At 49.1% G+C, this 11,722-nt stretch overlaps 1 protein-coding gene across 1 annotated transcript; it reads left to right on the forward strand.

Moving 5' to 3' along the window:
- The first annotated feature begins 4,724 nt into the window (after positions 1–4,724).
- Positions 4,725–8,557, forward strand: LOC141946218 (very long chain fatty acid elongase 6-like). Its single transcript, XM_074875678.1, has 4 exons — positions 4,725–4,909; positions 5,639–5,770; positions 7,425–7,576; positions 8,136–8,557. Exons 1-4 carry the CDS (start codon positions 4,725–4,727, stop codon positions 8,555–8,557), a joined length of 891 nt encoding a protein of 296 aa, XP_074731779.1.
- Positions 8,558–11,722: the final 3,165 nt, after the last annotated feature.

The raw sequence follows: 11,722 nt of genomic DNA on the forward strand, positions 1-11,722 counted from the left end.
AAGGGTTAAAAGATATTTTGATCAAGAACACCAAGACTGTTCTTTGTTTTTGTAGTGAGGTCAGTGTGGTGGAGAAGCTGCCCCTGGGAGGGCCCATGTATGAAATCATAATCTCTGCAGTCAAGAGGGACATACGGAATCAGGGCATTATCCTAAACTTTAATGAAAGCTTGCAGTGCTTGTGCAAGGAGATCCCTCAATGGCTTCCACTGTGCTCTGATGTGTAAACCTCAAATAATGATCACAGGCAGTATGACAAGCTGATTTGGAGGTGGTTATGTGCCATCTTGGCCTGCTCACCCTTGCCTCCTGTGCAGAAAACTGACTGTCCTCTGCATTGGAGGGATGGCAGCGTAGCTCAGACCAGCATGAGTCTGCCTGAGCAAGGCTGGCTCTGTGTGTGCTCTCTCTTGTTCTGCAGAGACTGTCAGGGCTCTCTTATTTAAGGCCAGCCTGAACTTGCATAGCCTACCTGGAATTAAAATAAATAAATAAAATAATTTAAAAAAAATCAACTATTCTGCCTCCCTGTTTCCACGTCCCCACCTGTGTGGAGCAGGTAGGTAACTGATGTGACAGTGCAGCTACAGAGTCAGCTAGCCAGTGAACAAGAGAAGACATTGGTGGCCACACTGCCCCTGTCCCCTACATTGATAATGTTTTACCACTGTCCTAGTTAGTGTAGCTGCTTTCTTGTCTCCCCCTACATATCCATTGTGTTTAAGTCCTTCTACCCACTGCTCGGTACAGCCTCTTTTGTGCCACTTGCTACAGAAGTGATTGATCTTCAAGGCCAGGGAGCCATAGATGCTTATCATTCTTTACTTTTCCCAAAGTATAGTTTTTGGTAATTTGTCTGTCAGATTCTTAGGAAAGAGGTTACCTTCCTAGAAACCACTTCCTGGACTTTGGATCCTACCAGGATTTGGTATGCTGTTACTCATCCTGGATGGTATCTGGAGTCTTCCACAAACACCTATGTGCTCTTCAGACTTGGCAGAAATCAAATGTGCTATCTACCAGCAAAGTAGTCAATTTGTGGCTTATGGTCTTGATGGAGGGAATTGTTTACGACTCAGGGTACAGTATGCAATATTTGGGCAAATATCAATTTCTTGTAGTCTTGACCACAGGGCAAATGATACTACAGTCACTGTATCAGAAAATAGTCCTCCCTCCACATGTACTAGTGAAAAAGTGACTCTTTACCAGAAAACTGAAACTCTTGTTGCAAATAGCAATTTGAGTTTTAAATGAGCATTTAATGTATTTACAGCTACCTCAGATAAGATTTATTTCTGGAATGCTGTAGAAGCAATCTAACGGGAAACCCCCTCTCCAGAAGGATCCACAGCCTTATTTCATGGTCCTCAGGAAATTGTCCTTTCTCTTTCAGGTCCTACCTAGCCATCATGGGCTCAGATTAAAGGCATGGAGATTTCTGCTCCATAGGGTCTCTGTCTCCTCCCCACTCCTCTGGAGGACAGAAGTATAAAGTCCTCTCCCACTGATTCAGGATTGCAGCCCTGATGTTCCTGAATGAGAACAGCTGTGTGTGAAGTGTTGCTGGGGTTGTGCTTCCTCATCTGCATCAGATGAGCTCTGTGCAACTCACTGTGATGTGTGGAAATAAGCTCAGCTATTTATTTACAAATCACTTAGATTAGTCTACATTGCATGTCAGATTCTCAACCATCCTGAGTCCAACAGTGGTTCTGAGCAGAGTGCCAGTGACCAGGCACTGGACTTGGCAGCTGTCTGCATGGTAGCCCACCCAGAGCTGGGAGTGCAGGCAGGTATATTTGGTATCGGGGAGGAAAGAGGATAATGGGAATGTCATAGCTGTATCTGGATTGTTCAGGTGAGCTTTCAGCCTGTCAAAGAGAAATCTCTGCCTTACTAGCCAAGTCAGGTATCTCAGAGGATGCTGAGGACCTCATCCCTGCTGTCTGCTTCTCTTCTTTGCATGTGTTGCTCTTGTTCCCATCTGCCAAGGAGGCATCTGGGGAGGGCTGCCGACTGCCTGCTCAGGTGTTACTAAACAGCTGCAAGCACAAGCTGCTGCATCTTAACTGAACATGCTACCACCTAAGAGACAGATGGACAGACAGACCTGCTCTAGGAGAGGCATGGTTCTTGTTCATGTGGCATAAAGCAATTTCAAAATGAAAAATTTCACTACTGATCCCAGGTCTAGGTTAAGAATAAGAAATTATGTCAACATCAGCACCTTTTCTACTCAGCTAATCCAACTCGCTCTTCTATCTCCCAAGGGGTATTTAGAGACTTTTCCTCTTGCAATATGGTGTCTTACACAAAGGAGGTCTTGTTTAACAATTGTTAAAGCATACGTCAAACAAGCAGGTATTTTGTACTTGTAGTCCATCAAGCAGCTAACCACTGTACTCCATTTAAGAATGGTAAATCCAGAGGGAATACTCAGGCAAAGGAGTCAGCAACAGTGAAACCATTATCCGGAGCATGGGGAGGGATAATTTATAAGGTGCCCAACATGGCTTTGCTGCTGAATGATGAAACTGAATGTCAACTTTTGTGCATTAGAAGCTGGAGCAAAAAATAACCTACTTATGTTAACATGCTGTCTGTGTTCTGCTCTTATCCTTGGTTTTATTGGTGGCTGCACCTAGCCTTTCAGTGTGCAGAGGCCAGATGAAAGTTGCCTTCAGCATGTATCTGTGGTGTTGGTGTTCTGCTTGGTGATGCTACTGCCCAAAGTGGGGGATAAAAAATGAAATACAAGTGGCCTGACCTTTCCAGAGAGTTCTCTAACTCATGCTGGATGGCTGCTGAGCTACAGGGACTGCAGGTGGGAATGTGAGATCTTCAAACACTTGTTGCTCTCTATAATTTCTTTTTTCTGTGTCTACTAATGCAGTCTTTTTATGTGCCTCTTTCACATGCTGGCTGACCCCTGTTACAAATTCTGTTCTGTAAAAGTCTGTTGCTGAAACAAATAGGACATTTTCTCTGATTGTTTGTAGGTCATGACCATGCTACTCTGGCTGTAAAACTGCTGTAAACTACAGCAGAGCCTCTCTAGGAAGTCTTTGCTTAGGCAAGGGAACAAGCTTCCCTGTATGTACAGGAATTCCCCTTTGAGAGTAGTTGACCATAGTCAGAGGTAGATAGTAAAGGTATTAATAGTTCACAATTAATAAATCAGAAAAATGTCTGCTGATAAGCAGGAAAAATATATGTTAAAATACACTGTTAAGGATGGAGGGTATAATCTTGGAAATATTCTTCCTCGGGTGAAATGTTAAGGAAAGTTGTTGTAAGGAATGGTAGAATGAAAAAAAGTATCACGCTTTTTCCTCGTTTTAAGAAACTACAGGAAACACTCTTGGAAAGATAACCTGAAAGATAACCTTGACCCTTTGCTAGTGTAACTTCAGGGCATCTACTCACAGCATGCTCCATGGCCAACAAGACTGAATCTGGTAACGTTCCCTTTACAGCTCAAAGAGGAGCCTTGTAGAAATGTATGACTGCAATCTCATTGCCCATACTTCATTTAAGGATGAATAAGGCCACTGCTGTTAGAGGGAAATGATCTTGGAGTGACCTATGTGGAGTGGAGGAGTTTAAAGAATATAGTGATTTCAGCATAGGGCCTGTGTAGCAGCAAATTAATGGACAGCAATTTCTGCTCTGTCCTTTCATGTCACACACTAACAAGGGCTTTTCCTCTGAAAATGGTAGTATAACTGCCAAAAAAAAAAAAAAAGTTAAAATTTTTTTACCAGGGCAGCTGAAGATTGGAGTGCAGGAAAACTCAACAAAGCATTGCAGCTTGCTTTTGCAAAGGATGCAAGCAGGATGATAAGGAAAGAGCGATGGGACGGAGACTCTGGGAAGTCCTTGAGCTTCAGTCCTCTGGTCAGGGCAGGACCTCCTGGGACTGGGAACACTGAGGTGAGAGCTGTGCAAGGCACAGTGGGAGCCCATGCTGTGTGCAGGGTGTTCTCCCTGTGCAGGGTATGGCAAAACCACTGCTGTTAAGAAACGTGTAAGCTGGCCTTTCTGAAGAAACTTTCAAGTGCTCTGGAAAATGGGGAGTGTAAGTCAGGGATGGTGCAAAAATCACCAAGGGCTTCTCATTTGTGCATGTCAGACTCTTTCCTGATTACCTCCCACCGCTGCATTGTCAAACACAGAGCAAATGTCTCACCCAGGCAAATGTTTGCCTCCTGTTTGAAGAGGCAGCAGTTAAGCAGGTGACTTGTGTACAGGTGCAGTGATGTCTGCATGAGGCAAAACCCTCCCCAAGTCTGTGAACTTTGTGGGATGTTCCTGTTGCACACATGTAAAACACCAAGTTGAGTGAAGTGACTGGAGGGTGCAATGAGATATGCTGTGCTCAGGGGATTTTGACTATGCCATGGCCATTTTCAGCTGCATGAACTTAATTAGGGGATTACTCAGGGCCCATCTAGTCTCCACCAGCAGCGGCCAGGTGCTTCAGTCTACGGTGAAGAGAAGACACAACAGCTAACCGCAGCCAGGGTAAGGGTATTTCTGCCTGCTGTTGATGACGGCGCTGGAAACACCCTGCTCATCTACTGGGGGGCAAGCTTGGCTGGATGGGGCTGGTACCCAGCAGGCGGCAGGACCCCCCAGCCCGACGGGGCGACCGGAGCCTCCCTCTCTGTGTCCACCGCCCCGTCGGGCCAGGCGGCTCCCGGTCCCGCCCCCCTGGTCCGATGCCGGGGCGGAGCGCATCCCCGGGACTGTATCTGCCGGTGCGGGCTGGGGCAGCGGCTCGTTTCGGCTCGCTCCCGGGGGTGCTCGACATGGAGCTGGACTTTGACCCGTCGGAGCTGCAGCCACATGACTTCGAGAAGAACTTCAACGATCAGAAAGCTAGAGAATGGATGCGGAACAATTGGTGAGAGGAGAGGAGACTCTGGTGCATCCCGGACCCCGGGTAGCCCTGTCGGGTCCTGCTGTTGCTAGCAGAGCGGGCGTGGGGTCCTCAGCCCCGAGGATGAGGAAGTTAGGGGGTTCTGGTTGCACACTGTGGCTGTTGGGGAAGGGCTGCGGTAGCACATGGGGCAGAGCAAACGGTGGTCGAGGTCGTGCTGCAGCACGTGGGGAGGTTGTGATGTGGAAAGAGGGCAAGGAGCAGCCACGGATGGCCACGGCAGTCCTTGCACCCGCAAACAGGGCGCTCAGCCCTGCCGCGCTACCCTAAAGCCTTGGAAAGGGGTGAGACATAACACATGGCCCTTGAGCCTCTAGCTTTCTGGTGCAACCAGCCTCTTCAGGCAAAGAGCATCCTCTGCCTATAGGGTCTCATGTGTAAGTGGATAAAACGCATTGATGTGTTTGCTTGGGATCCTGCTCACAGATTACCAGATCCTGCCTCATCCCATCAAGGTTCTGTGGAAATCTCCACGATGTAACAGCTCACTTTCTTTTCTGCAGTCCCCAGGGTTTTTTGTCGCCAGCTCTGCTTACTGTCAGGGCAGGCTTCTTGTGACCAAGCCCAACCTTAACATGAGAGTGGGAGATCTTTTGTTTCTTGGTGAGAACACTCTGTTGGGGCTACAGAAGTGCAGCTAGAAATAGATCAGTCTGGGTCTTTTCATGACTGCTCCCTCTCCTCTGCTTGCAGGCACATGTCTTTATATTTTGCTGCGGCTTATCTGGTCCTGATCTTTGGAATCCAGCATCTCATGAAGGAACGGAGAGCCTACAACCTGCGCCCAGCACTGACCTTGTGGTCCCTCAGTCTGGCCTTGTTCAGGTAAAAGCTTTTGCTAAAGCTGAAGACAGCTGTAGACCTTCCCTCAGGACTGGACTGATAGGAAGTCCAGGGTATCTACTATGTCGTTAGAGAAATAAATGTTTTTTTCCCCTTGGAGGCTCTGTCCCATAAGGGGAAGTGAGATACTCATACAGGTCATTGGTTCCCCACCAGAAATACTTCAGCAAGTTAAATGAGTTACAGAAGGACCCCTGGGTACTGTGCTTGAAAATCACTAGTGCGTAGATTTAAACGTGAAGTCTGCAAGAGCAGAGATCCACATTCAAAGGGTGCCTGACAATTATAAGTTTGATTTATTCTTTAAAATAGAGGTGATTTTTTTTCTCCCACCTTTTTTAATTCTGTTGTGTAGGAGGGGAGGAAAATTCTGGTATGCTCACAGAAGCACCTTTCTTACTGTAAATCTAAAGAAGAGTATGAATGAGGCTGGGAGGTGCACTCTGGACAGTAACATAAACTAGTTGAATGTATCAGAGTTGCTGATAATCACCAATCCTTGGGTTGTCTTTCCAGTATGCTTTGATACAGGGGAAAAAAGAAAAAAGTACGAGGAGTTGCAATGACAGAATGATGGTCCAAAGAGAGGGTTATTTTGCTGCCCACTTTTTAGAGATACATTTTAAGAACAGCCTGGTACTACTCTTGATTTTTTTCCTCAGCCATGCAAGATGTGAAGATCAATCTAAAATACCTGTTTTCAAACTGCCCAGTCTTACAGTACTGGTTTTCAGCCCATGCTCTGTAATTAAATAAGCAGATGTCAATTTTCCAACATTTCCTTCATCTCCACACCTTTTCAGTGTTTGGTGGGAGAGAGCAAAACTAGACTACTGCCTCTGTAACTCCAGAGGAGTGCCTCTGCTTATGTGCACAAGTTGGCTTTGGTCAAGTCTAAGGGATGCTGGTTGCCCTCTGTGAGGGTAGGGCATGGCAGTGGTCTGTAAAATCACAAGTTTTGGGAAAGGGGGCATCAGGGGATGACTGTTCACGGTCTATTCAGAGATGAGCTCATGCAAATGGAATGTGTAGGTTGATAACAAAGAAAAAGGGATATTTCTTCTCATAAGCTGTAGAAATTGCCTGCCACATGAGGTTGTAAATGCTCCCTGGGTATGCACTGTTGGCTCCTGTCAGGAGATGGGACACCAGGACAATTGTCCCCCTTTTCTGACCAGACGTGGCAGCTCTTACTCTTGAGTGCCTCTTCAAGCAGTGGAAGCTGGGGCTGTACGAGGGAGCATTCTTTACTGCTCAGACCTTGGCTGCTGCCATCCTCCAGGAGCTGCTACATGGCACCAGGCGAGCCAAAGGGCCGTGTTGGTGGCTCACAACCTACTTAACTCCTTGTGCCTTGCTGTTGTTCTGGTGTGAGCAGCAGCCCTTCCCTGCTCTGTTTTGCAGAAATATGTGTGTTTGAAATCCTGGCCAAGAGGTCTTGGGCAAGCCTGTGCACAGCAAATGGGGGGCTGAAACTTGCTTGGAAGTCTAAGATGAAAACAGTTTGCTCAGATGTCCCCAAGACTGCCCTGGGCACTGAGATGGAGTTAGCTGAATATTCTTGGGTTGCAGAGCTGTCGGAGGCTCTGGTGAGGCCCTGGGCACAGTGTTCAGCTCTCCTCTGGTTTTCTTGCAGTGCCACGGGAGCAATTAGGGTCTGGAAAGTAATGGCCTTCATCATCTCTACTAAGGGATTTAAGCAATCAGTGTGTAGTCAATCCTTCCTCGTCCACCCCATCTTCCAGTTTTGGGGCTATTTATTTGTGCTGAGCAAACTCCTGGAACTGGGTGAGTCTGAAACTTCTACTTATCCCATGTGTTCATAACTCCTTTGCTTTTACAAGCAGGTTTTTTTACAGGTCTCTGTCCAAGTGTTATTCAGAGAACAGGGCTGTCTAGCCTTGCACATGTCACTCATTTTCTCACTCCCTATTGCTCAACCCAGGGTTGCAGCCTGATGTTATTGGTCTGGTTTGATCCCCAAGCCAGCACCTGAACTAGGCAATTCTGCACTGTGATGACTGCGGCAAGAGGGTGGCGGGTAGGCAGCGGAGAGTTGGGCTTTCCACCCAGTTTCCACCCAAAAAAGTACAGAAGAGCTGGTCTGAAGTGCTGTGTAGGTAGATCTAGGTAAGCAAGCCTGGGGCAGGGAACTCTTGTACCACAAATGTGCCCGCAGGTAGGTGAGCTTTATCAATACAGACAATTCCAATGGGAACCTAGGTTTTGGTGGGATCAACCCATATAATGGTTTCAGCTTGCAGCTCACTCGTTCTGCCTCCCGTGAAAACTTGCGCAACTGCCGTGCTTTTACCTGACTAATGATGCACCTCTCCTCCAACCCAAGGTGACACCGTGTTCATTGTTCTCCAGAAAAAGAAGCTCATCTTCCTCCACTGGTACCATCACACTACCACGCTGATCATCAGCTGGTATGCCTGTGATGATCTGGCGGCTGGTGGTGGCTGGTCTGCAGCTGTGAACTACAGTGTCCATGCTATCATGTACTCCTACTACGCTGTGCGAGCCGCAGGCTTCCAGGTATCCCGCTTCATTGCCATGACAATCACCACTATACAGATGGTGCAGATAGTGGGATATATAATAATGAATGTCTTGGTCATCATCTGGATGAAGGATAACGTCTGCCCCACCAGCTGGACAGTTATTTTCATTTCATCCGTGTTGTATGTCAGTTACCTGGTGCTCTTTGGCAACTACTTCTTCCAGACTTACCTGAGGAGCTCTCAGAAATCAAAGAGGGAATAAAACCAGGGAGGGAAGAAGAGACTGGGGTGGAGGCGGGGAGAGGGAAAGGGGAAACTTTTCACTCCTGTCTGGAGCTCGGGTGCCTGATGGGATGGGTGCGGTGGGGGTTAGGAGGAGGTCACTCTGGTTAACAGCCTTCAGATTAACTTGCACATTGGCCTTTGGTGTGTCTGCCTTGCAGTGAGTGGCATGCCAGAGTGAGGTGTGGGTTGTCGCAAGCTGATAGCAGGAGAGGGGAGATGCCAGGGGCTGGAGACCTTGAAGCTGTCGTTCTGCTTTTTCCTCTTCTCTGCATCACTTTGGGTTTGCCTTGTGCCTCAGCTCCTTCCCAGGGACTGCCTGGATCCTGCATGTGCCAAGTCTCTCCTTGGGGAAAAGTAGGGAAACTCCTCCCAAAACAGCACCTCCCCCTCCATGGTCCCAAATTCTGGGGGAGAGCAGGAGAGCAGAGCACAAACCTGCTGCTACTCTGTGTGTGGGGCAGCCCTCCTAGGTTGGCAGTGGGAACAGCACTGAACTGGAAAATCCCTGCTGTTTTTTAAGGTTGTGTAGGGAGGGGAAACAGGAATGTCTTTTTCATCCTTGAATCAAACTTTTAAGACTCCTTCAGAGCTGCTCTTCCTCTTCCAAACAGCAGCTTCTTCTGGCCAATACGATGCTGTCTGGTTTTAGGCTCGCCCAGCTAACGTAGGGAGAGGACGAACCATTCCATACATCATCCGGTGCCCCTCTCAGTTCTGTCCTGGGCCATGATGAAGATCTTGCTCTGCCTCTGTACACTGGTACTAGGAGGGCAGGATGTGGGCCAAGGCACTCACATGCCCTGGGACCAACCTTGTCACACGTTTGTACCGTGGCCTTGAACAAGTCCTTTCTTCCATCTCTGCGCTTCAGCTTCTTCTCTTATCTTGGAGTAGCACTGACCCCTTTGTACCAATCTGTGGGGGCAGGGGCTGCTTAAGGAGCATTTTGTGGCCAAATGCTGCACAGACATTTAGTGCTGTGCAGTGCTCACAGCTCAACATGCCCAGGGCAGGCAGAACCTGAGCTGGCTTCATGTCCTTTTTCCACCCAGGCCAGAGGGGTGACACCTTCCCCCTTGTGTCATCTTCCAGCCCCAAAAGTAACCTGTGTCCTCAAACGGGGAAGCAGAGCATGTGAGTCTCAAGTTTGTTGGCTAGCAGGCGAAACCCTGTTGGGATGCTTCCCTTCCCTAGTTTACACCAGTTTGGGCTTTACCAGTGTAGCAGTGATGCTGACCTTCAGTACCTACCCCTCCTTCAGCTCCCTTCCCCTGGGGCTGGGGTAAATGCTGTTCCCACTGGCATCTGCCTGGGCTGAGCTGGTAGCAGAAGGCTGACAGTACCCCTTGGGGGGGGAGTGGAGGGGGTGGGGTGTGTGCTTGTGACCCATAGCTCCAGGAGTGGCTCAGTGGGGTCCTTCCCAAGTGCCTTTCTTGGAGCTCCCCAGGAGGGGCCTGGAAGAGGAGATGAGTGGTGGTGCCTCCTGCAGCCAAATCGCAGCTGCTGCTCATAAGAGCACAAAATGTACAGCTGGAAAAGCAACACCAAGACTGTGAACTGAGCCCAAGCAATGACCTGACTAACGCCTTACCTGATCTGCTGTAAATGCTGGACTGGCAGACACAGGTTTAAATGTTACCCCCCATACTGGTGATCCAGCTGAAAGGAGCTTCTGGGTGATGGGGTTATCCAGTGAGACATGAGGGTCTTTGCCTGGGCAATCCCTTCTCCTCTGTGGTGCAAGGAACTGAATCCTATGAATTTTAATGACTGTTATCCTGAGTGTGCCCCTTGTATGATATTAAGCAATCTATTTAACCTGACTAGCTACTGCCTCAGACCCTGGGAGCTGAGCAGGGCTCAGCTCTGCCCTGCAGAGCGTGTGATGCATTGCCTACGTTCTCAGTCCAGGGCCAGCCCTGTGGGCTGGAGGCAGAAGGGTCCTATAGCCAGCTCCTCTCAGGGTGCATCTGCCACTGTGTCATGTGTAAAAATGACTAATAAATGCTGTCATGTATGGATTGATTTATTGGATGCCTTTTTCATACCTGACCTTCGTTCTGAACTGTGTGAGAAGCATTGCTTTCTCCATCTTGATCCTGTGTCTTCCTGAGGGTTAGCAACACCAAGGTGTCCGACAGGCTCTGTTCCTCTGTGCTTCCTCCTTCTACAGTCATCAACAGCTGGTCCTGCTGCCCAAGCCCCTTTGCTCACCACCAGCGAACTAGAAATGTGAGGGAATTGATGTTTCATCATCTGAACTAAGCTTGTGGCTTCTTGAAGGCACTGTGCTTGATAAAGCCAAGACTAGCCTCAGAGCCTGAGCCTGGCCAGGAGCACCCCAGGGTCAGAGCCTCTGGGTGGATGCTGGCTCCTACCTGGTGAATGGAATTTGGCCCTTCGAGGCAGTGGGCTGGAAAGCTACCGCAGGACTGTGGGCTGCGGTGGCAGGGAGGTGGCAGCAGCCTGGGCCCTGCCCAGCCTCCCCTGCTGAGCAGGGCCTCTGCTCTGTACTTCACAGCATGGTGGGTAAGAACTGAGCAGCACCTTCCCCGGCTTTGGGAAATGCAGAAGCAGTCAGCCGAGGTGATGGTGTTTGGGAAGAGGAATAAACTGGCCTCCATGTTTGGGAGCTCTCTTTAGAGAGGAGTGAATGGTGAACACATGGGACAAATGGGGTAACCTCTCCCCTGCATGGCACTGTTTGGGGCACTTTCTGTGACAGCCATGGTCCCAGTGAGGCAGCCGCTAGCTCCCCCCACACACATGCCCACAGCTGCCCCCACGGAGTGCTCCCTCAACTGTGCCAGGCATCCCCGCAAGCGCAAGAGCATTGGAGAAGTGTGTTTCCACAGTTGCTCTTTTCTGCCTAAACTGCCTTACGTGCTCTTGGTGCTTCAGAGGGGGTGCTCTGTGGGATGAGGTCAACTGCCCTCGCTCTGCCAGCACTGCCTCCGTCAGCGGTGCAGAGCAGGGCACTGGAGGTAGGGCTCTGCAGCTCCAGAAGGCTTCACCTCTGGAAGAGCTCTTTGCTGCCAGTCCATCCATGCAGGCTTCTGGGGTCAGAAGTACTTTTCATGGGGCAGGAATCACCCCATCAGAAGAGGGTTTGCTGAGAGTGTCTTGCAGGGATGGACCCTCT

This window comes from Strix uralensis, chromosome 7, assembly GCF_047716275.1.
Source record: "Strix uralensis isolate ZFMK-TIS-50842 chromosome 7, bStrUra1, whole genome shotgun sequence".
Classification (NCBI taxonomy): domain Eukaryota; kingdom Metazoa; phylum Chordata; class Aves; order Strigiformes; family Strigidae; genus Strix; species Strix uralensis.